This window comes from Pinus tabuliformis, chromosome 9 (assembly GCF_031772625.1).
Source record: "Pinus tabuliformis cultivar Carrire ecotype Pingquan chromosome 9, CPIR1, whole genome shotgun sequence".
Classification (NCBI taxonomy): domain Eukaryota; kingdom Viridiplantae; phylum Streptophyta; class Pinopsida; order Pinales; family Pinaceae; genus Pinus; species Pinus tabuliformis.
In genome coordinates, this window is record NC_142307.1 from 786,691,480 (window position 1) to 786,718,807 (window position 27,328).

The 27,328-nt window shown below is 38.1% G+C and overlaps 2 protein-coding genes across 9 annotated transcripts in view; both read left to right on the forward strand.

Moving 5' to 3' along the window:
* Positions 1 to 27,328, forward strand: part of LOC149151091 (putative serine/threonine-protein kinase) — a 226,933-nt gene that overhangs the window by 141,917 nt on the left and 57,688 nt on the right. The window lies entirely within an intron of this gene.
* LOC149151093 (uncharacterized) lies at positions 5,099 to 6,791 on the forward strand. The gene is made up of 3 exons (XM_089439178.1): positions 5,099 to 5,781; positions 5,892 to 6,079; positions 6,172 to 6,791. The coding sequence occupies exons 1-3, from the start codon at positions 5,099 to 5,101 to the stop codon at positions 6,657 to 6,659; spliced, it is 1,359 nt and encodes a 452-aa protein (XP_089295304.1). The 3' UTR covers positions 6,660 to 6,791.

Below are 27,328 nucleotides of genomic sequence, written 5' to 3' on the forward strand. Positions count from 1 at the left end.
AAAAAACATTGATTCAATGTTCATTTCTTTCACAAAAAACACTCTTTAGGATTTCTAGATATGCACCTAAAATTTAATAAGCAAAAACAGATTTGTACAAGTGAAAAAAATACCTCCAGGCACAAACTGCCTCCTCAAGCTTGCTCCAAGAAATCAACTCCTCAATGCTGCTCCAAATGGCTGCCCAAGAAGCTCCTCACTGCAGCTACAATGCTTGCCCAAGACTCCTCACTGCTGCTCCAAAAACAAGCTCAACAACTCCTCACAAACTCTCACTGAAGTTCTCACTCAAATGCATGAGATGGCCGTGAGAGAATGAGAGGAATTGAGTGGGTTAAATAGGGTTTGGTAGAGGGGAATGGACCCCAAAGACAACTAACCAATTAATAAAACAATTTGGAGTCCCCAACACTCAGCGAAATCATAAAAAAATATAAAAAATTCTGCGTTTTTTTGGTTTGTTGGCCACAGGAAGTGACCTGGCCGGGTTAACACGGACTCGGTCGAGTTAAGATCGAGCCGGCCAAACCGATTCGAAGGCCGGGTCAGAAATTTTTTTGCCGGCGTGGACCAATTGAGCCGAGTCGGTTCCGAGCCAGCCGACTTTTAAAACAGAGTACACATGTATGAGCATAGATCTGGTGGTATCCTATCAAACTTTACTGATCACCACATAATAATCATATCCATCATAGGATGTATTCTTCCTGCATTGGTCATTCAACTTCTCTCAGATAACCAAGTCACCAGAAATTCTTTTAATTGTGCCGAGAGGCGCTCTCCAGCTCAGTATAGTAGCAATGTTGTAATGTAATGTTTAACATTTTGACTAAGTCAAATTACATAAAAATAAAATAAAATAAAATAAAATAAAAAGATTAATGTAATGTAAACATTTTAACTTGGTGAAAATAAAATAGAGATAAATAAAAATAAAACATAAAAATAACCCTTTAAAAATAAAATAATAATAAAAATAAAAATGGCCCATGGTATTCATGTGGAATATAGCCTATTTAAAAGGTGAAATTAAGCCAGCCTAGATCCATTTTGACTCTAGATCTACCAAGTGCCGAGAGGGATCAAATCTCTTTGATATGCAAAGCTCTTTTTAGAGTGAAAAGATATTTGATCCCTCTCGGCTCTTGGTAGATCCGAAGTTAATACGGATCTAAGCTGGTACAATAAGAACGCCTAGTCCTTTATGGTTCTTCCTTTACTATAATTGTCTACTTAAGGTCTACCCCTGCATCATGTATATGGAAATAAGAATACAAAAACTATACACTTGTATTGTATGACCATTGATCTGGTGGTATCCTAATGAACTTTAGTGACTGTTGTTTAATAATTTATGTCCATCATAGACTAAGTCACATAATATGGAGGACACGTTATATATATATCAATATCAGACAAAGATTCAATTTAGTAACTGAAACATGTACATGATGATGATACAAATTCAATCATACATACAATCATCAATAATACAACTAGTACTTACTACTACGTCAATGACAATAAATTGACAAACGCAAGAAATTAACCATAAACTGTGGTTTTCTCATTAAGTCATCAAAATCAAAATATATTACATAGATATTGAGACTTGACTCAATGAGTCACAAATACTATATGTGGGAATGCTAATGGCAAATGGTAAATATACAAAAGAGGGTAGATACTAGAACTGTAGATAAGGATGGAAGAATCTCATAGGCTATAGCTCACCAACATCAAAATCAACATAACTACCTCCATTGCTCTCTTTTGCATCCTCCTCCTCTGTATCTAATCTAAACTCTACATCTACTAGTGTGGAGGATGACCCCTCAAGAGGATCACCATCATCAAAAGTGTCAACCTCTAGCACTGGCTCATTAAGATCCAAGTTGGCCATTGCCAAATCAACATTATTGTCCAAACCCATATCATCAGGAAACATATACCACATCTTTGTATTTCCTTTCAATTACTCCTCCCTTTGCCTGTAAATAAGACGAAGATTGGTGTGCATATACACCATTGTCTCTGCCTTGGACTACTCAAGCTTGCTCTTCTTCAAACTATACAAATTCCCATATGTGCTCCAATTCCTCTCGCAACAAGAGGATGAAGTAAAAAACATGAGACATGAGTCTCATGGCTAATTTCTATAGAGGAGGGCATGTTGCCCAACTTTTTAGGCCCCTTATCTCTAATCACATCATACCCTGCAAATCTCCCAGTACTAGTGGAAAACTCTGCAAAGTCATCCTCTACCTCACCAAGGGATGCTCTATCTTGAAATATCCATCTAAATGCATCTTTTCTCTAACATACATGTGAGGGGGGAATCTGCGTAAAGGCCCACCACTAAGGCACTCAATGCTGTAGTATTTTGGATTCAATGAGTGAGCCCAACAATGCAAAGATGTGCAATTCTTGCCCCACCTGCTGGAAAAAATATATTTTATGGTGGTGAAGAAGGCCTCTGATGATGTCTCATCCTCATGACACTCATTTTGAAAAATAATGGTCCTCGTGGACTCAATCATGGAATCCCACCCCTCATAAATCTATCCTAGGATGGGTTGGTCTATGTTTGCAAATTTAACAAAGCAATGATAGGGTCCATGATCTTAATAGTAAGATCTACCCTCTCCCAACAAGCATCATCTAACACTGTATCCTTGACTTTTTTTGAGGATGCTTGATCTGTTTTTTTCCAAAAAGACCGAAACTCTAAAATAACCATGGCCCCAAGAGTAGTCTTGAACTCCTCCTTCAACCTCTTCAACATGATGAATGCATAGGCAAACCGTGTATATGCAATCTTCAATAATGATAGATCTGTGTACTCTTTGTAGATTGTGTGGGCATTGGTACAATTTTGTACAAAGTTGCAGATATGGCGTGCATCCTCAATAAGATTTCCAATCCATGGCACATCAAAAGCAATAGATTTAAGTGCTAAATTCAAAGAATGGACAATGTAGGGTGTCCAAAATATTTGTGGATATTTAGCTTTCGCAATCTTGCCAACAACCTTGCAAACAAATGCGTTGTCTGTAATGATTTGCACACAGGAACATGTTATCGGAACCAAACCGTTTAGGCAAAACTGGCCGGTCCGACTGGTTTGGAGGCAAAATTGGTCTGAACCGGCCATGTGAATTGGAAAAGGACCGGTTCGGTGATCAATTCTGCCTGTTCGCTGGGCCCACGGCTGCGCGCCCTGGGCATAATTTTAATTTTTAATTTTTAATTATTATTCCTAGTTTCTAACCTACTTTAGCCGCCCCCTCCTCCCACCCCTCTAAAGCTATTTAAACACTCCCACCCCCTCTATTTCACTCACACTACTCATTCAAGTCTCTCGCAATTCTTGAGCTATGTTCGGTGAGGAGAATTCAGAGAGTTTTTTGCAGGGTTGTTTTGAGGGAGATTTTTTTGCAGATTTGAAGAGCTGATTGGAGTCTTGGAGAGCTGTTGGGTTGGAAGATTTTCGAGCTACTTCAAAGATTTATTTTTTTCAAAGATCTTTGAGTTTTCTTCAGTGGTTTTTGGAGCTCGTGGAAGATTTTTTATTTTTTGTTTTGTTGGGGTTGCTACATTGCTGATTTCAGAGGATTTTGGAGTTGATTTTCTCCAAAAAATTTAGAGGGTAAATGAGGGAAATTTTTTCCAGTTTATTTTGTTCCATTTTTCTCCAAAAATCAGTGTTTTTTTTCTCAAAAAAATAAAAAACCTAGTGTTTTTATGCAGATTTGTAGGGGCTGCTCTAGAGCTGATTTTGGAGGATTTTGGATCTGATTTTCTTTAGAAAATTAAGAGGAAAATTCAAGGTATTTTTTTCAACCATTAATGTTCTATTTTTCTTGAAAAATCTATTTTTTTTTCCCTAAAATTTTTAAAACCCTAGTGTTTTTATGCATAACTCAGAGTTGTAATTTTTTGTTGGAAAAAAATTTTGGCCGTTATTTTCTTCCATTTTTTTCTCAACAATTATTGAAATTTGCAGGGTTATTTTGAGGGATTTCATTGACAAATTTCCGAGGGAGATTTTGGAGCTGATTGAAGAGTTTATTTTTAGATTGGTTGGAGCTTCTTCTCTTCTCATGATTTATAGATTTTGATTCTTCTCCAAGTATTTCATTGCCTCTACTTCTCTTTTATTTTTCTTTAAAAAATTTGCCATAGAATTCTAAAAACCCTAGGGATTTTTAGGTAGATTTTTTCATTTCTTCTTCAAGGCCCCCCAAAACAAGAATGATTCAGCTTGAGTTCACTGCCATTTCAATGAACAAGGGGTAAAAGTCTACAACTATTGTGGGAAAAAAATTAAGGGTGGGGGGATCCATAGAATTAAAGAACACTTAGCACATTGGAGAGAAAAAGTAAAACCTTGTGAAAATGTTTCTGATGATCTTAAAGCATAGATGCAAAGTTTAATTGAAGCTTACAATGAAGAAAATGAGAAAAACAAAAAAATTAAAAAAGATATAGGCAAAAGTCAAAAGGATGATGCTATGCTTAGTGAACCTAATTTTGAAGAATATGTGCCCAGTTTTGAAGATTCCTCTAATTTCTCTACTAGAGTTGGAGAGTGTAGTTCAAGTGCTTTTAACTTGAGAGGATAACAACTTGTAAAGGGATTGACTCCTTTGTACCTCGCACCACCCCTGGTTCTCAACCAACCCTTGATGCTAAATGGAAGAAGATAGAGAAGGAGGCTGCATATGAATGCATTTTTAGATAGTGGTATGATGCAGACATACTTTTTAATGCTACTAATTTTGCATATTATCAGCGCATGATTGATGCTATAGCTTCATGTGGAGCATGCTTCAAAGGCCCTAGCTTTCATGATATCAGGGGGCCACTTTTACAAAATGAGGTCCAAAGAATACAAGAGTACCTTACAGAGTTCAAGCAATCATGGACCAAAATAGGATACACAATTATGTCTGATGGATGGACTGATGGTAGATTTCGCACCATACTAAATTTCTTAATTGCTTGTCCAAAAGGTACTATGTTTCTCAAATCTATTGATGCATTTGATTAGGTGAAGGATGCACAATTGCTATTTCGTCTTTTGGATGAAGTAGTTATGGAAGTAGGGGTTGAAAATGTTGTACAAGTTATCACAAATAATGCCTCTAACTATGTTGCAGTGGGAAAAATGTTGGAGGAAAAACACCCCACCATTTGGTGGTCTCCATGTGCAGCCCATTGTTTGGACCTCATGCTTGAGGATATTGGCAAAATTGAGTGGGTGAAGAAGTGTGTGGAAGATGCAAAATCCATAACCAGGTACATCTACAACCACTCATGGGTTTTGAACCTTATGAGAAAGCACACAGGGGGTAAAGAGCTTGTTCAATCAACCATCACACGATTTGCAACCAACTTCCTTTCGTTGCAATCCCTTGTTCAACAAAAATCGAACTTGAGGAAGATGTTTTCATGTGATGAATGGAATTCATCTCAGTGGAGCAAAAAGGCTGAAGGGAAACAAATGGTTGACCAAGTATTTGACAAAAGATTTTGGTCAAAGGCAGAGGAGATTGTGCTATTTAGTGAGCCTCTTGTCAGAGTTTTACGGATGGTGGATAGTGATAAACCTGCCATGGGGTTTGTTTATGAGGCCATGGATCAGGCCAAAGAAAAAATAAAGGCAACATATGGGGATAAAAGACAAAAGTACATTCCTCTATGGAGAATCATTGATGAAAGATGGAACAAACAACTCCATAGACCTTTACATGCAGCTGGCTACTACTTAAATCCAAGGTATGTAATTTTGGATTTCAATGCTCATTTCTTATAAGTTATAAGTTATAAGTTTTAACTTTTAGTTTTGTTGACTTGATGAATATGTTTTTGTTTTCTAAATTTTGAAGGTACCATTACACTACAAATTTTGAGGTTGATGGGGAGGTTTTAGGGGGATTGTATAAATGCATTAAGCGCATGGTCCCAGATTCCAAGACTCAAGATTTAATTTATAACAAGCTCTTGAATTTCAGTGAGAGTATTGGTACCTTTGGAATTTCTATGGTTATAAGAAATATAACAAAGAGTCCCCTAGGTAAGAGCTGTCAAAATTTGCAAATTTTTATATTAATAATTTACTTTCAAATTCATTTGCTAATAATTTTTTTCTTTCCACCCTTTTTGCAGACTACTGGTGGCAACAATTTGGTAGTGAATGCCCTCAATTGCAAAAAATTGCAATTCGAATTTTGAGCCAGACATGTAGTGCTTCAGGGTGTGAGCGGAATTGGAGTGTGTTTGAGCATATACACACTAATAAGAGGAATTGTTTGGAGCAAAAGCGGTTGAATGACACGGTTTTTGTTCAATACAACCTTAGGTTGAGATGCAACCAATTGTTGAATAAAACTCTTGAATCAAGCAACATTCTCTTGGGTGACTTTGATCCAACATCAGAATGGGTTGTGGAGAGTCAAGCACCAACATTTGACAATGAAGACCTTTCTTGGTTGGACTTGGACCCACCTCCACAGGATGCAGAGGTAGATATATCAGAAGCACCAGTAGCAGCTTCAGGGCCAGGGGAATCAAGCCATAATCCCATTGCAGACTTGGATGCTACTCATTCTTCAAATGAGAATGAGGAGGATGATCAAGAATCGGATGATGATTGATGATTTGATCATTGATTTGCTGTAGCTGTAGCTTGTAGTATTGTAGGCTGTAGTATAATACTATGATCTATCATGTTATTTTGGACTATAAAGGCCTTTTAGAGCCTGCTTCTTGATGTTTGTAACATTTTTGGTTCAACGATGTTTTGCACTAAGTGCTATTTTGGTTATATGCACTATTACTTGCTATATAAATGAGAACTTTTGCATATTTGTGTATAAATGGTTTGGATTCATATGGATGCACATGCATATTTATGCTTTTTCTTTAAAATATGAATATTTTATGTGTTTTTGGTAAATCTGTTTTTTTTTTCCAGTTTTGACTGGTTCTTGGCCCACGAGGTTTTCCGGTTCAATGACCGGTTCGGTTCCGATAACATTGCACACGAATTAACACCTACGTCTTCAATAACTTTAATGAACAACTAACCCATATATTTTGCATCCTTGTATTTTCCAGCAACATCCACTGTTTTCAAGAAAACTAGTCCATTCAAGGAAGAGACCATGAAGTTGATGAATGGATGGCGTGTTGTGTCTGTCCATCCATCAGAAACCATACTAACCCTAGATGATGGCCATGTTGATTTAATAGGCTCAAGCATTCTATCTGCCTCTTTCTTTGCTTTAACCAACAATGTGGTTCTAAGCTTCTCTGAACTAGGAGGCACATACCCCAATGGAGCCCCTTGAGCTAGAGATTGACACATCTCAATATATAAAGGTGACCATGCAATATTAAATGATATGAAGTCGAGATAGAAAAAAAGCCCATGGTAAGGTCAATCTCTTCTCACCTCTCTTGCTGAAATATGTTATTCATTGGACCATGTGCCCTTCATTTTGTTGTTTGACTTGCACCCCCGCTGGAACTCCCAAATGGATAATTGGTTTTCCTCAAGAATGCAAGAGGATCCTCATTCTTGTTTTTCTTAGATGATGCAGCCACCATTGCCACACCAACATTGGCCTCTCTTTCTAGTTCTTTCCTCTTAGATGCACTCACTCTTGGACATGCTCCAAGTCCACAAGATGTGCCCAACAAATGCCCTTTCACATGGAAGTAGGTGCTCTTGAATTGATGGTTGCAAAAGCTGCATGTCCAAAGAACATTGCCTCCCTTTAATTTGCTCCCTGGCCCTTGATGTCTTGTAACATACTTCCACAAGGGATATTTCAGTTCTTGAGCCTATTGTCTTGCTAAAAGGATGTTTCTCTCAACATTTGAAGCTGTTGTTGAGGTCCACTTCCAATAGATGGAATACTTGCAGACAGAGTTGCGGGGGAGTGCTCCCCCCCCCTTTGAACCCGCTCCCAATCCGTGCTCCGGGCGGGAGTGCGCTCCCGATAAAAAAATTTACGCTCCCTGCCAAAATCAGGAGCGAGTTTGGGAGCGTCGCTCCCATCGCTCCGGGAGCGAAAATTATAGCTCGGGAGCGATCAGGAGCGATCGCTCCTGAGCGTTTAATTTTCACTTCGGGAGCGACGCGCGTGATGTCGGGAGCGATTCGAACGAAAAAAATTCCGCGGACGCGAAAAAAAAATTTCATTTTAAAAAAAAATTTAGTTTTAAAATGACTTGGGGGCAAAAGCAAATTCATTGTCACTTGAATGAGTTGAGGAGACGCTGGAGAGCGAAGGAGATTGAGCAAAGGAGCGAGGAGAAGCGAGGAGCAAGCGCCGAGGAGCAAGCCTGCAAAGAGGTTAGTTACGTTAGTAACTTAGTAATTTAGTATTTTAAACCTTAGTTAGGTAGTAATTTAGTATAGTTTAGTTAGTTTAATTTAGTTTAGTTTAATTTATTTAGTAAAAAAATCATGAATCTAAATAAAATTAATAAATCTAAATAAATCTAAATTAATTTTCTCATTCATATTCCCATTTTCATTCCCATTAAATTTTGCAGATTCAAAAGCCTACAAATATCAAACATCATGGACCTAGCTATATTTCTTCGCATTTTCCTCTTCTTGGTCCCTTTTATGGTTATTATGGTGCTGGAGAGTAGGAAACGGAGGGGCCAAAATGAAGAGGGGGATGAAGAAGCTGGAGAAAGTGGATTTGATGAAAACTCCGGTGAGGAGGAGCTGGAGGAGGGTGAACATGACTCTCAAAAATCTAAACAAGACCAAACCCCATTGTGGAAATATGTTAACAGGCTTGAAGCAGGGAAAGGGGGTGGAACCACTAAATTTCATTGCCCCCATTGCAACAATAATTACACAGGTTCATACACCCGTGCCAGAAAACACCTATGCGGGAAAAGGCCATGGGATGGAGATAAACAAATAGGAATCAAAACTTGTGCCGCTGCGTCAGCAGCAGATAGAGCCAAATACATAAGGGAAGAGGAGGAAGCCCAATACAAATCTAAAAAATCAAGGGGTTTCTTTGAACCAAGCTCACAATCACAAGCACAAAGAACTCCTTCAGCATCCTCCCAAGGCAGTGGATATGGAGGCACAGGGTCATCAACTTTAAGGCGTAGAACCATATCAAATTTCCTTGATGAGGGGTGTAGGAATGATGTGGATTCAAAGGTTTATAGGTTTCTCTATGCATGTGGGATACCATTCAATGTTCTTCGCTCACCTTATTGGCACGAAATGGTTTCTGCCATAAATGATGCCCCTAAAGGATACAAGAGCCCTGGGTATGACAAGGCAAGAACTGTTGGCCTTGATCATGAAAAAGCAAAAAGATCACATTCTTTGAATAGAATGACAAGTTCTTGGACTGACCATGGGGTGTCCATTGTATTTGATGGATGGACAAATGTAAAAGGCAAGCCATTGATAAGTGTTCTTGCTGTGTCTGTTAGTGGTGCCATCTTTCTAACTGCACATGATTACTCAGACAAGTTCAAGATCGCCATCAACATTGCAGAAGCATTACTTGAAACAATTGATCGTATTGGGCCATACAATGTCATCCAAGTCATCACTGATAATGCTCCTAATTGTAAGGCAGCGGGAGCAATTATTGAGGATAAATACCCCAACATATTTTGGTCTGGATGTTTGGTTCACACATTGAACCTTCTAATGCATGATGTTGTCAAGAACAAAAATGCACAATACAAATGGATTGGTGATTTGTGCAAGAAAGGCAAACAAATGATAAAATTTATTACAAATCATAGCAATACCCATGGCCTTTTCCGCAGTCACTCAAGATTGGAGTTGTTGAAGATTGCGAAGACCAGATTTGGTAGCTATTACCTCACCTTCAGGCACCTTTTGAAGGTAAGAGAGTCATTGGCTATCATGGTATCAAGTCCACATTGGCAGGTATTAAAGGAAAGGGCTACAAATGTAGCTGACAGGCGAGGTTTTGAACTAGTGGAGGAGGCCGCTCTTGATGGTCAGTTTTGGACAAGTGTGAGGCAAGTATTGGATTTCACCAAGCCCATTTATCACATGATTCGGTTTGCAGATACAAATAAACCAGTGATTGGCGAGGTGTATGAGCAGATGGATACCATGTTGGGGCAAATAAAAGATACTTTTCATAACAGAGATCCCGACTTGTACAAACTGATTCACGATTGTGTGTGTGAATGGTGGAATAAAGTTAATCTTCCACTACATTGCTTGGTGTATATCCTTACGCCAAAATACTACTTTACATTTTGGTTGGGCTAACCTGCACCAGGGGGTGGGATTAGGACCAAACCCCATTTAGATGCAGAGGTAACTAGTGGATATTTGCAAGCATTAGAAAAGTTGATACCTGACAGGGAGGAATGTGCAGCTGTGCGCCTTGAAATAGGCAAATATTTCAGTGGCACCGGTTTGTTTGGTAACTTCCATGCAATGGAAGACAGAGACAGATTTGATTCTCTCACATGGTGGGAAACGTATGGCGGCCAGGGACTTTTCCCAAAATTGGCAAAAAAAGTTCTATCACAGGTTGTAAATACTTCTTCTGCAGAGAGGTGTTGGAGCACCTACAACTTCATACATAGTGTGAAAAGAAACAGACTCAATGAAAACCGGGGAGAAAGCTTGGTTTATGTGCACTACAACTTGAGGTTGTTGAGTCATTACTGTGATCGGGCTTATGAGGATCCCACATATAAAATTTGGGACAACCACCCAGAGGAAGACAATTTGGAGGATGGCACTATACATCTTGAAGAGCTGGAAGAGGAATTTATAAGGGATGAAGATGAAGCAGCTGCAGCAGCCATGCCACCTCCACCATCTAGTAGCAGTGCTCGAGTTCCGAGTCTTGTTCCTTTGCTGTCGCCACCTCCATCTACACCCTCACGTGGAGGGCATGTGCCTTCTAGTTCTGGTCGTCGGTTTGTGCGGGAGACTCCTAGAAGACCACCACGACCTACTTATACTCCTGGAGACTCTCATGGCAAGGGCCACATGTAGATTTACAGTTTACTTGTCTTTTCTAGTTTTTATTAGTTTTCATAACTGTTGAGTCTTGAGTCCTTGACTCTTGACTCTTTCATATCATAATGATATTTTTTGTAAACAATATATGACTATGACAATGAAAATTTGAAGTTTGAAGTTGGCAATTATAACTCATTGGGAATGATTGTGAATTATGAATATGATGCTTCGTGAAAGACTAAAGTTGTTTCATTTCATTTCATTATTCATGTTTCATTTTATAACATTTCATTTCATGTTAATAGTTAGAAGTTAGAACTTAGAAATATCTAAGATATTATTTCTTGTAATGGTTAAACTTAGCTTACAAGTACAACTTTGGTGATCAATGATGACAAATGTTATATATTGAATTTTCAATTTTGAAAGCTTGAAGTTGAAACTTTAAGATTGAATTTGATGAATCATGATTCACGAGAATCAATATGTTGCAGTTGTAATATGTATGTTACTAACTTGTGGACATGGTTGATGAAGATTATAACTTTTAGATGATTGATGTGATATGGTTCAATGATCAATATATGTTTTTTTTTTTGTATGTTTTTTATATCTAATTCATCATTCTACATGTTTTTGTTGACATATATGTATCAAAAATTAAAAAATATAAAAAATATATATATTTTTAAAAAATCGCTCCGGGATTCGCTCCTAAACCGGGAGCTTCTGAAAATGTCACTCCCGCTCCCAAGTAACATTGCTTGCAGACCTTGATGAAATTAAAAAGGGGGGCATTATTAGTGGGGGCATTCCTCTCCTTCTTTTGCCCTATTTCTGCTGCCTTTGATTGAGCCATGATTGCTGTGAATATAAAGAAAAATGAACTGCTGTAAGGATGTGCATGTAAACAAAATTGGATTGGCAAACTGCTATAACAAAACTAAAAATAAATTGGAAGGAAAATCCACTTACCTTCTCCTTGAATCTCCTCTAGAACTTGTTTCTCTCCTTCCTTGGTCATCCACACACTCCTACAACTCTAAAACAACAAACAAATGTGAGGAGAATTGATCTAAAACATAATTTTAAAGTGCGTAGGGGTCATTTCACGTGGGACATGTGTCACAAAATCTGGACATGATTTTGGCATGTGCCTGACACTAGTCAAACTCATGTCGCTCACTTCGGACACGAGTCAAACTCGTTTTGGGCACATGTCATCATCGTGTCGTGTCTAATGCGAAGGATTCATGGCACAGGGGGTGCGGGACGTGTCATGTTACTTAGATCATAGGATGTATTTTTCCTGCTTTGGTCATTCAACTTCCCTCAGATAACTAAGTCACCACAAAACCTTTTAATACAATTTCATTTGTTGTGCAGTACCAACCCTAAAAGTATTATGAAGACATCATAGAAAGGAATCTTCGGAATACAGATAATAGTTGTGGCCTGTGGAACTTGGTTGTCATCTTGACCAAGGTTAGTATTGCAACTAGGTTGTAGGAAATGAGGCCCTCCTGTACAAAGCGCATTTGGGTACGAAAACCTTGAAACACACTTAATACATGATTGAAACATGTTTCAAGAGGGGTGATACGCGTTTCACATTTTTGAAACACATATCACACCTCTTGAAATGCATTTCAACTTTCAAGTGTTGTACAATGCGTTTTGCTGGCCATACAGTGGGTGTGGGCTTGTACGGTGTGCTTATGTGGCTTATTTTTCGCCTGAGACCCACTAATTTTGATAATATTCTTTGGGAGATTTCTATAAGCCTCTAGAAATAAAAAAATTCTTTTAAAACAGGTTGTTGCTTTAATTTCTCCTCACACTGTTTGACATTTGAGCAAGTGAGAATTGAGCACTCAGCAAAGGAAATTGAACAAGTTACAAGGGATTACAGCAAGGGGGACTTGAGCAAGGGCAACTTCAGCAAGAGAAGATTTAGATTATTAAGTTGCTACGACCATCTTTGTTGTTATTTTGGGAAAACACATGAACAACATGAGTATGAAGAAGAGGATGATGACTATTAGCCTTTATGCTTTCCTAGATTCTATGTTCACTGTCCATAGTTCACACATGCAGCATTGTAGCCTTAAGGCTCATATATAAAGGCTAATTTTGAATATATAGTCTCATTTATAAACAATAATGGCTGTTTTTGGAGTTTATTGTTTGCATTATGTTACATGTATCACTTGTCTAATTTATTTTATGTTTTTCATTTAAATGTTCTTGGGCTTTGGGCCTTGGCATTTGCTCATTTATTCATGAATCTGTATTTGTATTCTAAATTATGATGTTAAAACTGAAATGCTTTCTTTCAAAACTTCATTATATTTTTCTGAAATACACACAGACAGACACAGACGCACATCATGCTTCCCTGTTTCCTGATTTTTGGGGGGGTCATGTTTCCAGCGCTTTATCATTTCAGCTACACATTTCTGTTTCCCCATACCATGCAACTTAGGATTGCAATCCCTTTTCTGTCAATAATTGAAAACTAATGTTGAAAGAAGTGTTTCCTTTTGTTACAGGCCCAGTTCTCTCCTATAGAGTGATTCGTTAATGCTCAAATATGTCCGTGATCTTTGGTTTGATTGATGAGGGTTTGCATGTCAACCAAAGGAGATAGACAATCCTCAAAAATTGTCCCTCAACTAACCAAGCAAGTGGTAGGTACCCACTTTTCAGAAAAATACATAATGATATAAGATGACTGCATTAGATAGTGTGTCGGCCAGGAGGCATTTCCAAAGGGGACCACTAGCAGGAGTTAAACATGACTTGCACGTATTGATCAGAGGCTGTCTAGGACACTGCAAGACTACTGTAGTCTATAAATGCCCTTCTTTGGACCTCACTATAACCTTATTCAATTCTTGGGCATCCTTGGCCGTTAATTGTACTATTAAAGAGGAAATATTGGTATCCAAGGAAAGAAAGCTTCTCTATTACTAAGTTCCCCCGTTTTCTTGATAATTTTGGGTATATATCAAATCATATTTAGATTTTGGTCATATATTGCAGCAGCCCAATCCCTTGCTGTAACAACCAAATGATGAAGGTGTTTTCCTGCATTTTTAGCATATTTGTCCTTTATTTCCAAGCACTAAAGTCTAAGTTGCCAGGGTACAGGTACTCGGGAATAGGTGTGGGTACGGGTACAGGTGTGCCACTTTTTGAAACACAGGACAGGGTTATGTCAGAGATACAGATATCATATATATGTGTGTGTGGGGAAAAAAGAGAACTAATATTAATGTAAATGAGTAAAGATTCAGATTAACTTTTAGATTCAAATTATTCTAGTGTCTACCATTCAACAACTGACATTCGTGATTCAACATTGAACATTGATATTCCTTCCCTTTCCATATATAGTGTGGAAATGACAAATAGAAAAATGTGAAACTTCAACTAGATGATACTGAAATGTGGGGACTCTCTGGGAGAGAAGAATGCCGATAGTGATGAAAAATGCTGAATGTTGAAACATTGGGATGGAAACCAGTTTCCTGCAATAAAACAATATACAGAGTCTTACTTCCTCCTCGTTTGCTTGTCTCTTCCAAGCCTGTATAGCCAAACTGGAAATGCAAAAGTGAGCATGCAATTAGGTTTAAAGGTATAAATGGGGGCAACACTTAGTTGTTTTATGGTTTTCTATTGGGCCACCCTAATTGCAACCTTGTTGGGGCTTTCTAATTTTGTCTCGAGTTGGTAGTTTGATTGGTTGGGAGCATGGTTTGTTCTCCCATCCACCCACGTTCAATGTCAAGGGACATGTTTGGCCTGCTGTGATAAAGCTTGAAGAGTAGGCGCTCCCACCCACATGATGTCTTGCCTCTTGCTATCATAAGTTATTGGTATATCTGGTTTGCAGGTTGTTGGATATACTGTTGGTGTTATAGTGGCAGCCAGAAGATTTGATCATGGGCCGCACCTAGATTACTCCAACGTGTTACTGATTCACCATGGTTAAAAGCGAAAATTATTAGAAAAACTTTTTGCATATGAAGGTTGATGTTGATGTACCTGAAATCAAGGCACATCTCCAAATTCACCCAAGGTACAACGAGGTATGTGAAGGTGTTGTAGGTAAGATAAGATAAGATAATTATATTTATGTCCCACTATTGACCACAAAGTAGGTCAAAGGGACTGTTGACTACAATGTTGTCCATACAATGTGGCAGAACCAAACAGTCTCTTATAAAAGATACAATGCATGAATATAAAAGATACAATGCATGGATACAATGGGGTATGATAGGGGTGTGTGTGACTATGTTTCTGGTATGAGGTAGGGTGTGATAGGGCATAGGTACAAGTATGTTTCCAGTACATGGGTACTGGTAAGGTGTAAAGAATTTGACACTGGTAGGTGTATCCATGCTGCATTAGCTACAAGTATAATGCCTTGCATAACTGATCTAAAACCAAATCCGCACACACCTTGGATGGTTTAATGGTTTAGTGCAATGAAGAAGATTCAACCTAATTAGAAGAATGGCCATGGAAGTAAAGCTTGAGGCTACAATGTTGATGATGAGGTTGGGGGATGCATCTGACAGTGTGAATGGTCCAATGCTCATTCAATCCATTATTGCTTGCCTCTAAAGTGCTGCATTGCGAATGAAAGCACAAAAGAATTAGAAAATAAAGAAAAATAAAGTCAAATGACAAAAAACGATTCACATGAACGCTGCCAGCAAAAGACAATGCTCGTTCAATCCGTTATTGCTTGCCTCTAAACTTTAAAGTGCTGTGTTGCGAATGAAAGCACAAAAGAATTAGAAGTTAAAGAAAAATAAAGTCAAATGACAAAGAACCATGCAATTGAATGCTTCCAACAAAAGACAAAGGAGAGGAATAGCGCTAGAGTCAGGGAATTGAGGAGTTGGGGATGCTTGGCCTTCCAACTGCTCCCAGCAAGCCAATTCTTAGTATAAACTCTTTTCACAGCGATGAAGAAGGGGTTCTTTGGTAGAGAAGGGAGGGATTGTTGAGAAAGTTTCAGAGTATGTAATCTGTAATGCTCCAGAGAGCCAAAACACCATTGTAATTTGGCAAACTGCTGTGAGAAAAAACCTGAGCAAAGCCATTCGATACTTTTTCTCCAGGGTAATATTTGGGTCTATGGTATATAATTGATTCTGTGATAGTGATTTGCTGTGTAATTGCTTCAATTTGATATGTTCAAGTGTGTCTTCTAGCCTGGGCGTTTAATCATTCTGCTAGAAATTATCATTTTCTTCACTCACCAGCTGTTGGTAAACTGTTGGGAGACTATGAACTTCACATGCATAGAATTGGCTTTGTCTGTACTTAATTACATCGCCCATATATACATTGCTTGCTCTACATTACCAATATTGTTGAGTGATAGTTGTGTTAACAAGTTGTTTGATCATGGGATTTATCACAGTGGAACTTTTGCTTGGATCACTGGATGGTACCCACTAGCTATTGATTGACTCATTGTGTGGTCACACACACTGCCAACTCCATGGATTACACTTCAAATTATCCAATAAATGCTACCATGACTCCCCTTATACAGTCGTTCTACCACAATTTATTATGGCATCAATTTCCCTTTAATTAAATTGCCAGTTGCTTACCTACAGCTGATCATGCTTTGCTTGGATCACTGGTGTGATGAATTGCTGTGTCAACTACATGCTAGAACATTGTATTGGCATTTTGTTGTCTGTTTGAGCCTTTGAAAACCAGATCTCGCTGCGTTACAATTGCCCTGTGCAATTCTGCTTTGCCTCCTACAGCCATCATATTGAATTTACCAAATTCTGGATGGAATAAACAAGGAATAAGAACTTGTACAATCTGTATTCTTTAATTCCTTTCAGCCGCCCATTTAAACAGATATATATTTATTATATTGGTCATTCAATTGGGAATAGACGACACACAAGAAAGCAATAGTATTCATGTTAATTGCTTGAACACAAAGCATATACATGTATTTTAATTTTTCAATGGGCAGAGGCAGCTAGTCTGAATGGCTGTGTATAAAGTGCACTGCCTATTTTGCAAAACAGAATTGTAGAGTGCTGGGTTGAATACCCTACTAAACAGAGCAGGGAATTCAGAGATATTCTATTGCTGGCAACTGAAACAGAGTACATTTGAATCTGATGTTGGGCAATTGGCCTTGGTGCCTCAAGCAAACAAAGCATCGAAACCAAATCTGAACAGAGAACAAGGAGCATCATCTCAGCTTGTTGGTGAATCACAGCGACATCACCCTTTTATTTCTGCAGTGAAGATCTATGTTGGTGAGATGGGTGGGTCATAGGCCTACTGTTTATGGATCATATGCTTTCAAAGGCCAAGTTCGAAGTCACAGTGAAAAACCTATAATATGGTAAACACCTGCAGTTGATGGTGGAGAAGCAATGCTGCAAGGTCTAGAGAGGCACAGAAAACCAAGGATGGTGGGTTCATCTCATGATGAACATGACAAGAAGGACCTGGAAGCCAAGTGTACTCAGTTGGAGAAAAACATTCCTGGATTGATAGAGATGGTAACATTGTTGTTGGTGATGAGCAATAAGGACAGCTAGCAAAGATGAAGCATGAAGAAGAAAAGGCTGGCCCAAAAGATTTCAAAGGTGAGAAATCAAGAAGCTTGGAGGCTCGGGTTCAAATAACGCTCTTCCTTTATCTTCCAACATTCCATTTAAAGTTGAAGCAAATCTTGAAATACCAATGTTGGATGGTCAAGTTAACATTGAAAAGTTGAAAAACTGGTTGAAACGATTGGAGGTTTATTTTGGCCATTATCAAATCAAAGAAACACAATAGACTTCTTTTATCCATTTGGAGATGAGTGGCATGCTCTTTTGCGGTGGGAGAGCTATGTAGATGCATTGAGGACATGCAAAAGGCCCATGGTTACAAAATTAGAGGATTTCAAGGCATTGTTGAAATCACAATTCTATTCCATAGGGCTACGAAGAAATGGTAATGCCTTAGGCAAGAATAGGGACAAGGTGTACAAGAATACATGTAATTTTGAAACAAACCATTAGGACAGCCATCTCCTTGGAAGAGCTTGGGATGGTGTGAAGTACCTTGGAGGATTGTTCATTCATGACAAAGGCAATTACAGTGCCTTAGTGTGAAAACAATAGATGAGGTGAGAAGGAAAGGTCTCTACATTGAGCTGGACTCCAGAAAGGGGCAACAACAAAAGGGCCAATAAGAGATGAACAAGACATAAGGCAAGAAGATTGAAGTCATAGTCCAAAAAGGAATAATTTCAATAGACGTTGCATACACTATGATGTGGATAGGCACATGGATGAGTGTTGGAAACTTCATTTGACATTGCATCCACAATGGTACAAATCCAAGAAAGGAATTAATGCAACTATCAAGACAAAAGAATGTTAGCTATTGGGGTTTTCACCTTGATTGTAGAGGGTTATGCCCCCTGGCCCCTTAGCAATGCTACATGGGCATATGGATGGCTTAGCTCGGATATATGCTTGACCCTCATTAGAGTGCTAGCATGGTGCACTTATTTAGGAGGTTGTTACCCAATAATTGGCATAATAATTAACATGTTGGGTGTACACAATGGGGGAATTGGTTTCTCAATTAGGGGAGGTACCGATCCAAGAGGAGGAGCACTAGGTAATTGGACGAGGTCACTTAACCCTTGGAGCTTTGGACCATGTGATATATATTTTGGAGGTTGGATGCTTGACTTGAGGATGCTTGGGTTGAGGAGCATACTTCATGGAGGTTGGTGATGGACTTGGACACATATGTTAAGGAGAAGTATTCGATCTTTGTGACCACATTGGCACATGTTGAGGAGCATTGAGCATAGGAGGATATGTGGCAAACAATTAGAGGAGGATCACCTTGCATGAGGACACTTGGATAATGGATTTCTTTAGAAGGATCATTGGACTAGCAACCTATTGGAGAGAACACCATATTGGGGGAGGGGCATTGAGCACAAGGAGCATCATACATGGAGGGTGTTTGATCTAGGGGGTTGGATAAAGCCTTGTTTGGCAAATTTACATCCTTGTAATATAAAGTGCTCCATGTGGGGTTGCCTTGTTGGCGACTTGTATGGAATTATGTCCTTGTTCTATGTTAGCCTCCCTCACCTACTCTATGTGTTAGCCTCTCAGGCCTACTCTATTGTACTCTATCATTTTTAGAATTGGAGAAGTCTTATAGGAAGCAATATGCTAGGGTTCATGAGAAAACCCTAGGAAAATACAAGGAGAGAGAGAGATGTTGTGGTTGTTCATGGATAGTTGCTCTTGTGTCATATTAGGGTTTTCTCTTGTGATGCTAAGGTTCGTGCTATACATGTAAACCCTAGTGAAGAAGATGATGTTGAAGATGGTGATGGTTATTATCATAGTCACAGGATTCATGATTTTAAATTGCCAAAATTGCGATTTTAACTTGGATCAAGACTCAGAAGATCTAATTCAAATCTTGCTAAGTCTTAATCACATTGATCGAGTGTGGCTCGATTGATTGGGTCAAACTTGCAAGTTTGAATAAACTTAACAAGTAAAAATTATGATTTAAACCTCTGCAAGCCTAGTTTGTGTGTAAAGGTGTTTTGTCATTATTTGTTGTCTATTTGAGCTAGTTTTGCCTATGCTAAGTGAGTAATATTGACTAGCATTCTATAAGAGGACAAAATCATCATCTAAGCCTCTCGACTGATGTTGGACAACTTGGGCATGAAAAGCAACGGGGCTTTATTGAACGAGTGATTGTTACATGCTTATTTTGGTGTCTTTTTCACCTTTGGAGGTAACCCTGTAGATTACTTTTGTAATTTCTTGACTATTGGTTATTGTTTAGGAATTATTTAGGGTCTTTTTGGAAGTTTTTTGAGTTATTTAGGCTTTGTTTTGTTATTTTATTTTTTGTAGGGATTTAAAGCTTATAAATAGGTTGTAGCCTAACCTTCATTCACATTGCAGTTTACTTTCTAAACAACCCTTAAAACCCTAGGGCTTAAACAACAATCTTTAAGCCCTAGGGCATAAACAGATTGAGTAGGAAACAATGAAAATGCTAGGGGAGGAGGAATTTGCTTGGGTTTACTGTGAAAATATTTTAGCTTTTGTGTAAATTTGGCAAAGATCCCTTTAGTGGTGGCATTTTCAGTTTGAAATAGCAACTTACCCAGATTCTTAGCCATGACATTGGCCCTTGTAAAATTGTTCCCCAAATTGTTAAATACCAAACCAAGTTGGCCATTGATTGCATCAATGAGCTTAAAACCAAGAAAGCACAAATAAGTCCGGAAATGGCATATATTGTGGGTGGCCAAACTTCTTCTAATACCCCTTGTCACCCCACTTTGTTGAATCCTCAATCATGGCTCCAAGTTTTCATGTTCCATGCATGCTACCTGCTTCTCCTCCTACTCCACCCATTCCTACAAATGTAAGCACTAGAGGTGAAAAGCAGTGTTCCACGGAGACGCATCCCCCAGGGTCAGGTGCGCGCACCCCTCGCACCCCACACACCTAGGATAGGGGGACCTCTGGGGAAACGTTTCCCCACGTCCCCCTTTTGGGGAGATGCGGGGAGACGTGGGGGGGACATTTCCCCAGTGTGGGGGACGCGACTCCCCCAAAGGGGGACGCCTAGGCGTCCCCCCTTAAATTTGCTTGTAAACAATGATTTATGATAGGGAAAACCTAGTATTTGACCATATCGCCCTACTAATGCTATGCAATTCATGGTAATGTTAAATTATTAAAGTAAAAGCAACATTCTCCTTTATCTTTCATTTTCATCTTTTACTTAAATTTTTAACATTACCATGAAATGACTCAGGATGTTTGAGAGTGGTTTCGACCTCATTGGATTTCATATGGAGAAAGTAGAATTTTAGATCTCACTCAAAATCCAGCAGACTTAACAGTTTTTCAGGAATTCAGGATTCGATGGATTGCAATGTTTCCATTGCATTTTGTCATGTACAAGGGTATGGAATTAGTATTTAATCAAGAGCACCAAGCCCTCAGTGTATTTTGGAGTGACTTTTAGATTCATCACTCCACTATTTTTGAGTTTTAGCGATATCAATTTACTATTCCAGACTTTAGATTTCAGTATCTATTATAGTATATTTTTTTTAGTACTAATTAGATTCTAGAATGATGAATGATGAATTTAAATTTTAAATCAATTTAGAATCTAGAACGATGAATTTAATTTTTAAATCAATGTAGTTTCTAGAATGGTGAATAATGAATAATGAATATGGATCAGAGTATTTCATTATTGAATCTCGTGGTCTATGAATGAATCATGTATGTATTAGTAAGGATGATGAGTATGGATCAATGTATTTCATTATTTAATTCAAATATGTATGTATTATTGTATTTATGCTTTCATTATAGAATATGAATTTGATATATATATATATATATATATATATATATATTAAAAAGGAAAAAAATTATATACCCCGACGTCCCCTTGTCCCCCCTAAATTCCCTTAAATTTGAGGGTACTCCCACACGTCCCCTTTGTGCGTCTCCCCGTCCTAGAGTCTTGATGGAACATTGGTGAAAAGGTACACTTCTTTTTTTTAATTTCTTGCACACATTTTGTTGTCCAACCTAGCTTGAATAACTTAGGTTGGAAAAAGAATGCCCATAGTGAAGCAAGGAAGGCCACTGCTAATTTTCAAGTACTATTGTGTCATCCCTTTCCGTAGTGCCAAAAGCCCTTATTGGCAGTCTATGATATATGTAGTTGCTATTGCAGTTCTGAGGTTCAAAGCTCCTACATTTGAGAGCCTTGGGACATATTTGCTATTGGAAAGCATTGGTGATATCAACTTTATTGTCATGGGCAAAAACAGGGTGCACCATCATGAGTAATGGATGGACAGGTTAGAGTAACAAAAATTCTGATAAATTTCCTTGTATATTGTCCAAAGGGAACAATGATTCTCTAATTAGTGGATGCACCAGGCAAAGTTAAGAGTGCTTAACTGATTTGTGAAATGATGGAGGAAATTATTGACGAAGTGGGAGAACAAAATATTGTACAAATTCACTTACAATGCAGCTAATTATATGGCTTCTGGCAGACTTTTTTTAGCTTAGACACTCCACCATATTTTGGAGCTCTTTTGTTGCACATTGCATAGATTTAATGCTTAAGGACATTGGTAAACTTGCATGGATATGAGGGGCTATGGATAAGGAAAAATCCATAACCAAATACATCTATGATCACAAAAATCATAAAATGTCCTCCACGCCATGAGAATTTACACTAAAGGCAAGTAACTTGTTTGTCTTGCAATGACCAAATTTGCAACAAATTTCATGTCCTTGCAATCCATGGTTGAGCAAAAGGTAAATTTCAAGAGGATGTTTCTAGGACTTGAGTTGATGGCATCTAAATATGGAAAAACCCTTAAAGGTATTGAAATTGTTGCTCGTGTTTAATGATGGTTTTTGAAAAAATGTTGATATGATGTGTTGGACTCCTTAAACTTTTTCAACATTCATTGGTTCAACTTCGAAGTCAAACTTCATTTAACTTTCAAATTTAGGATGGTTGATGGTGAAAAATCCACTATGGGTTTCATTTATGAGTCAGTGGTGATCCCCAAGGAGGCCATCAAAAGAAGATATATGGAGGAGGAGGCCAAGTATATGCCTCTTTGGGATATTATTGATGAGAGTTGGGACAGGCAATTGCATTCCCCTTTACATGCTATTGGGTATTTTTTAAAGTCAACATATTTTAATGATAAGTCCATATTTATTGAGGATGAGGAGGTTGGTAAAGGGAGTATGGCATGAAAGGTGCATCGTTGATCAAGAAACTTAAAGTCACTTCCTTGCCCAGCTCCAAGATTATAGGATGCCTTCAAAAGTTCAAAATTGTTTATCTATGTCAATGCTATATGCAAAATTACTAAAATGTTGCCAAGTACCCTTGAAGGCTTGATCATAATTCTTTAAATTTACTTTATTTTCTTTGTTTATGTGAAATTTTTTATGAAATTTTATTATCTTGATTCTTTTAACTTTTAACTTTTTAACCTTTTTTATCATCTTTGGTCGTGACTTTTGAACCCTTGCCACTTGCTAGGTCTATGGTGGAAAAACTTTGGTAGGGATACTCGAGATCTTAAGAAATTATCCATTAGAACCTTAACTTGTAGTGCTTTAGATTGTGAGTGCCACTGGAGCATGTTTGAGAAAACACATTCCAAGAGGTGAAATTGATAACACAAAAGTGCTTAAAAGTCCCTTTTTTGTCCATTTCAATCTTTGGCTTCGCAACAAGCAATTAATTGGTGAGCCATTGAGAAACACCAGACTTAGCTTAGTTTATGTAAGGTTCAATCATTTCAATGTGAAGAATTGATTTAAATTTTAAAGCTCTAAAGTTTAATTCACATTTCAATGTATCATGTTGATGATAGATTTGGATCATTTAGGTATTGCCCTGGACATGGAAGACGAAGAGATAGAAATAGATAAGGATCATAATTCTACTTGGATTCAATTGGAGGAGGCTCCTCTTTTTAGCCTTCAAGACTTGGAGAACCTTGAGGGTCAAATAGTCAAAGACATGGGAGGATTTGCTTCTTAACTTTACTATTATGGAATTCAATGTCTAGTATCTAGTTAACTTTTATAAGTAGATGTGTCCAACTCTCAGTTTGGAGTTTGGATTTGCATTATGGATGATATATCTATTCATCTGTGAAATTTTGGTCATCTATGGATATTTTGCATTATATGGACATGGCTTTATTGAAATCAATGATAAATGCTTTTCTTAATTCAAAAAATGTGTTTTTTTTTTTTTTTTTTTTTTAGTATTTGTTGATCTTTTCCCAATAATTTCCCAAGCCTTATCAAACTCTTCCCTCTTTTGGCTCACTGATTTTTTGTTGAGCCCAACTTTCTATTGAGTCATCGATTTTTAATTGAGTTTGATTTTTTGTTGTAGTGCCAAGATTTACACTCTATTAGAAGACATGGAGAGTCGAGCTAATACCTTTCATGATTTTGGAACCTTGTTCTCTAGAGATTTGAGGGTAGGGATAGATCATGGAGAGACTAGTTTGATTAGTCTCAAGCTTGGTGTGATACCTTTCTTGGAAGTAGACTTAGCTATTGTATCCTTGATCTTCCATAGAGTTCTTGGTGCTTTTGTTGATGCTAGAGTTGAAGACTTTGGTTTATGGATGCAAACTCTTGGATGGACATGTAGATTGGAGGCTAGAGCTAGAGTTGTCTTGCCATGCACTTGTGTGATGCAACGTGGCAAATATTTGTAAACATCAAGGAAGACAATAGTATTAGCATGCAAAGGTTGTGTGATACAATTTGGTTTATGTGCCAAGGAGGACCTGTGAAGGATCTTTTTTGGAGTGATTTCTAGCTAATAGTTGGTGGCTTCTTATGGTTTCCCTAGTTAGGGTTTGAAGAGCTCAATTTATACTAGCTTTGTGATAAAGTGGTGGTATGTACTTCATCTTTTATATGTATATGAAGGTTCCAACTATCCAAATATTGTGTACTTGTAGATCATAGTTTTAAAATTCGGCCGATTCGAAACGGAAACGGCCGAGTTGATCCGTTTCATTGCGCATAAATGTGACTCGGTGGAGGAAACGGTTCAGTAGGCCGAGTCATTCAATGACTCGGCCGAATCATGGCTGACTCGGCCAACTCGGCCGTTTCCGTATTGACTCGGCCGAGTCATAACTAGTGCCCTGTAACCCCATCAAAACAGCGATTTGACATTTTTTTAATGAAATTTTGAAGTGTTTGCTGATTGGTTTGGACTCCAATGTGTTTTATGAATTAGTTAAATGTTATTTGGGGTCCATTTCCCCCTCCCAAACCCTATTTAACACACTCAAATGCTCTCTACTATTGATATGCTATTCAAATTTCATGGTAATGTTAAATTCTTAAAGTAAAAGTGACATTCTCCTTAATCTTCATTTTCATCCTTTTACTTAAATTTTTAACATTACCATGAAATGACTCAGGATGTTTGAGAGTGGTTTTGGCCTCATTGGATTTCATATGGAGAAAGTAGAATTTTAGATTTCATTCAAAATCCAGCAGACTTATCAGTTTTTCAGGATTTCAGGATTGGAGGATTGCAATGTTTCCATTGAATTTTGTCATGTATTAGGGTATGGAACTCGTATTTAATCAAGAGCACCAATCCCTCTATGTACCTTGATGTTAGTGACATTGGTTGTCGAACTCCTCTGGGATTCGCTCCCAAACCAGGAGCTTCTAAAAATGTAGCTCCCGCTCCTGTTTTCGCTCTTGCTCCCAAGTAACACAAAGAAGAGAAACTGTTTGGATAAAAAACGGTTAAATGATCTAGTTTATGTCCAATACAACCTCCGGCTCAGACGAAACCATTTGCTGAACAAAAGACCTAATTCAGATCCCATTGTGTTGGAAGACATTGATCCAACATCAGATTGGGTAGTGGAGACTCGGAGAGTCGTCCAACAGAGTTTGATCCTGATGAGGATCTTGATTTAGATTTAGATATCGAGACATCAGTTGAACTTGAACATGCTGTTCAGTTGAATGCAGATCCCAATCCACCAGCCTCAGTCTCATAGCCAGCAAGGACTCCAGTTGTAGGTGCTTCCTCTGCTCAGCCACGACAGAAGCGCAGCCGCATATCTACTCTATCTCAGCTTGCATCTGCTGCAGTTGCACAACCTGCTAGTGGTACCACTTCTACAGCTGCAGTTGGAGATGATGATGATGATGAGGAGCCATGGGGCTCCCTGTCTGACTCTGATGATGATCTAGAGATTGATTGACATGATCTTGGCTCCTCTGGCAGTAGCTACTAGCCAGTAATTGTAGTACTAGTACTGGAGTTTGGTCACAATTTACTTTTGTTGTAGAGGCCATTTCTGGCCTCCTTGGTTATGTGTTTTTTGTTTTGAGTCTTTGATCATGTATGACAGTTGACTATGTATTGCCATTGGGTACCATTTTGATATAATGGATTGGTTCATGAGCCTACTTTGATCATATGTTGTCTTCCATCTATATTATAAAGCTGTGTGTTTGGAAACATGAATGAAAATCTTTAAAATTATGTTTAAAATCTTTAAAATTATGTTTTTTTATAAAAAAAATAAATATTTAATGTATTTTTTACAACTACCGAGTCATTGAAATCGAGCCGGCCGAGTCATTACCGTTTCGGAGTCGGAGTCGGAGTCGATCCTCGGCCGAGTCGGAGTCGGAGTCGGAGTCGAGTCGATCCTCGGCCGAGTCGGAGTCGGAGTCGGAGTTTTAAAACTATGTTGTAGATTGACTTTCAACTTATGTTCTCTTCTTGATTGAGAAGGTTTCAGCCCTTGTTCATGCTGATTGGACATAACATATAACTGAATTGGATAAGTGATTTTCATTTAACACATGTCCAAAAGATAAAGATGCAATTTTGCTAAAATTCAGATTGTTATAAGGTTATAATTGCTAACAAGGATGTTATATTTCATGAAGAACATAACCAATGGGATTTGGATAAATTTGAGGTGTCATGGACCATTAAAGATGATGGTATGAGTTCAGACTAATGTTTTAAATCTTAGTTGACTTAGACTCCAACTTGGTTAAGTTGACCAAGTTGACTATCTAGGGTATCAGATAGGGTATTGGTTTGGTACCTAACCAGCTAATTCGAACTTCGATGTACGAATTAGTCGGTTGTGTACCAAACTGGTCCGAGTTGCTTGAGTCTTTACCTACTTGGTCACGCCAATACTAGTTTGTTTGCTATAGGCCTTAGCACACTTTTGGAAAGTAATAGTTTTTTTATTATTTTTTTACCTAAACCCTAGATCATCTTACCTTAAACCCTAAATCACGCTATTTGTCTCATACCTCTCTCATTGAGTTATGCTTCTATTACTACTATTGAAGTTGTAGATTTCCCCAATGAGTTTAACGAGTTTGAGGACGCTGAGCCAAAGGATGGTTGTGTATCTAATGTCAAGGATCCCATTTCTAGTATTGATGATGAGTTTGATGATTGATCATGTTGATTAATGTTATGTAGTGGGCTAGTAGCTTGTAGCATGTTGTTTTCTGGACTGTATAGGGGATTTGGAGCCTCATTATCTATGTATTTTGTTTCAGATATGTATTGCACTCGGTGTCATTTTGATATATTCACCCTTACATGGTATAGACCATGAGAAAACTTTGCATATTTTGTCTCCAATGGTTTGGAATC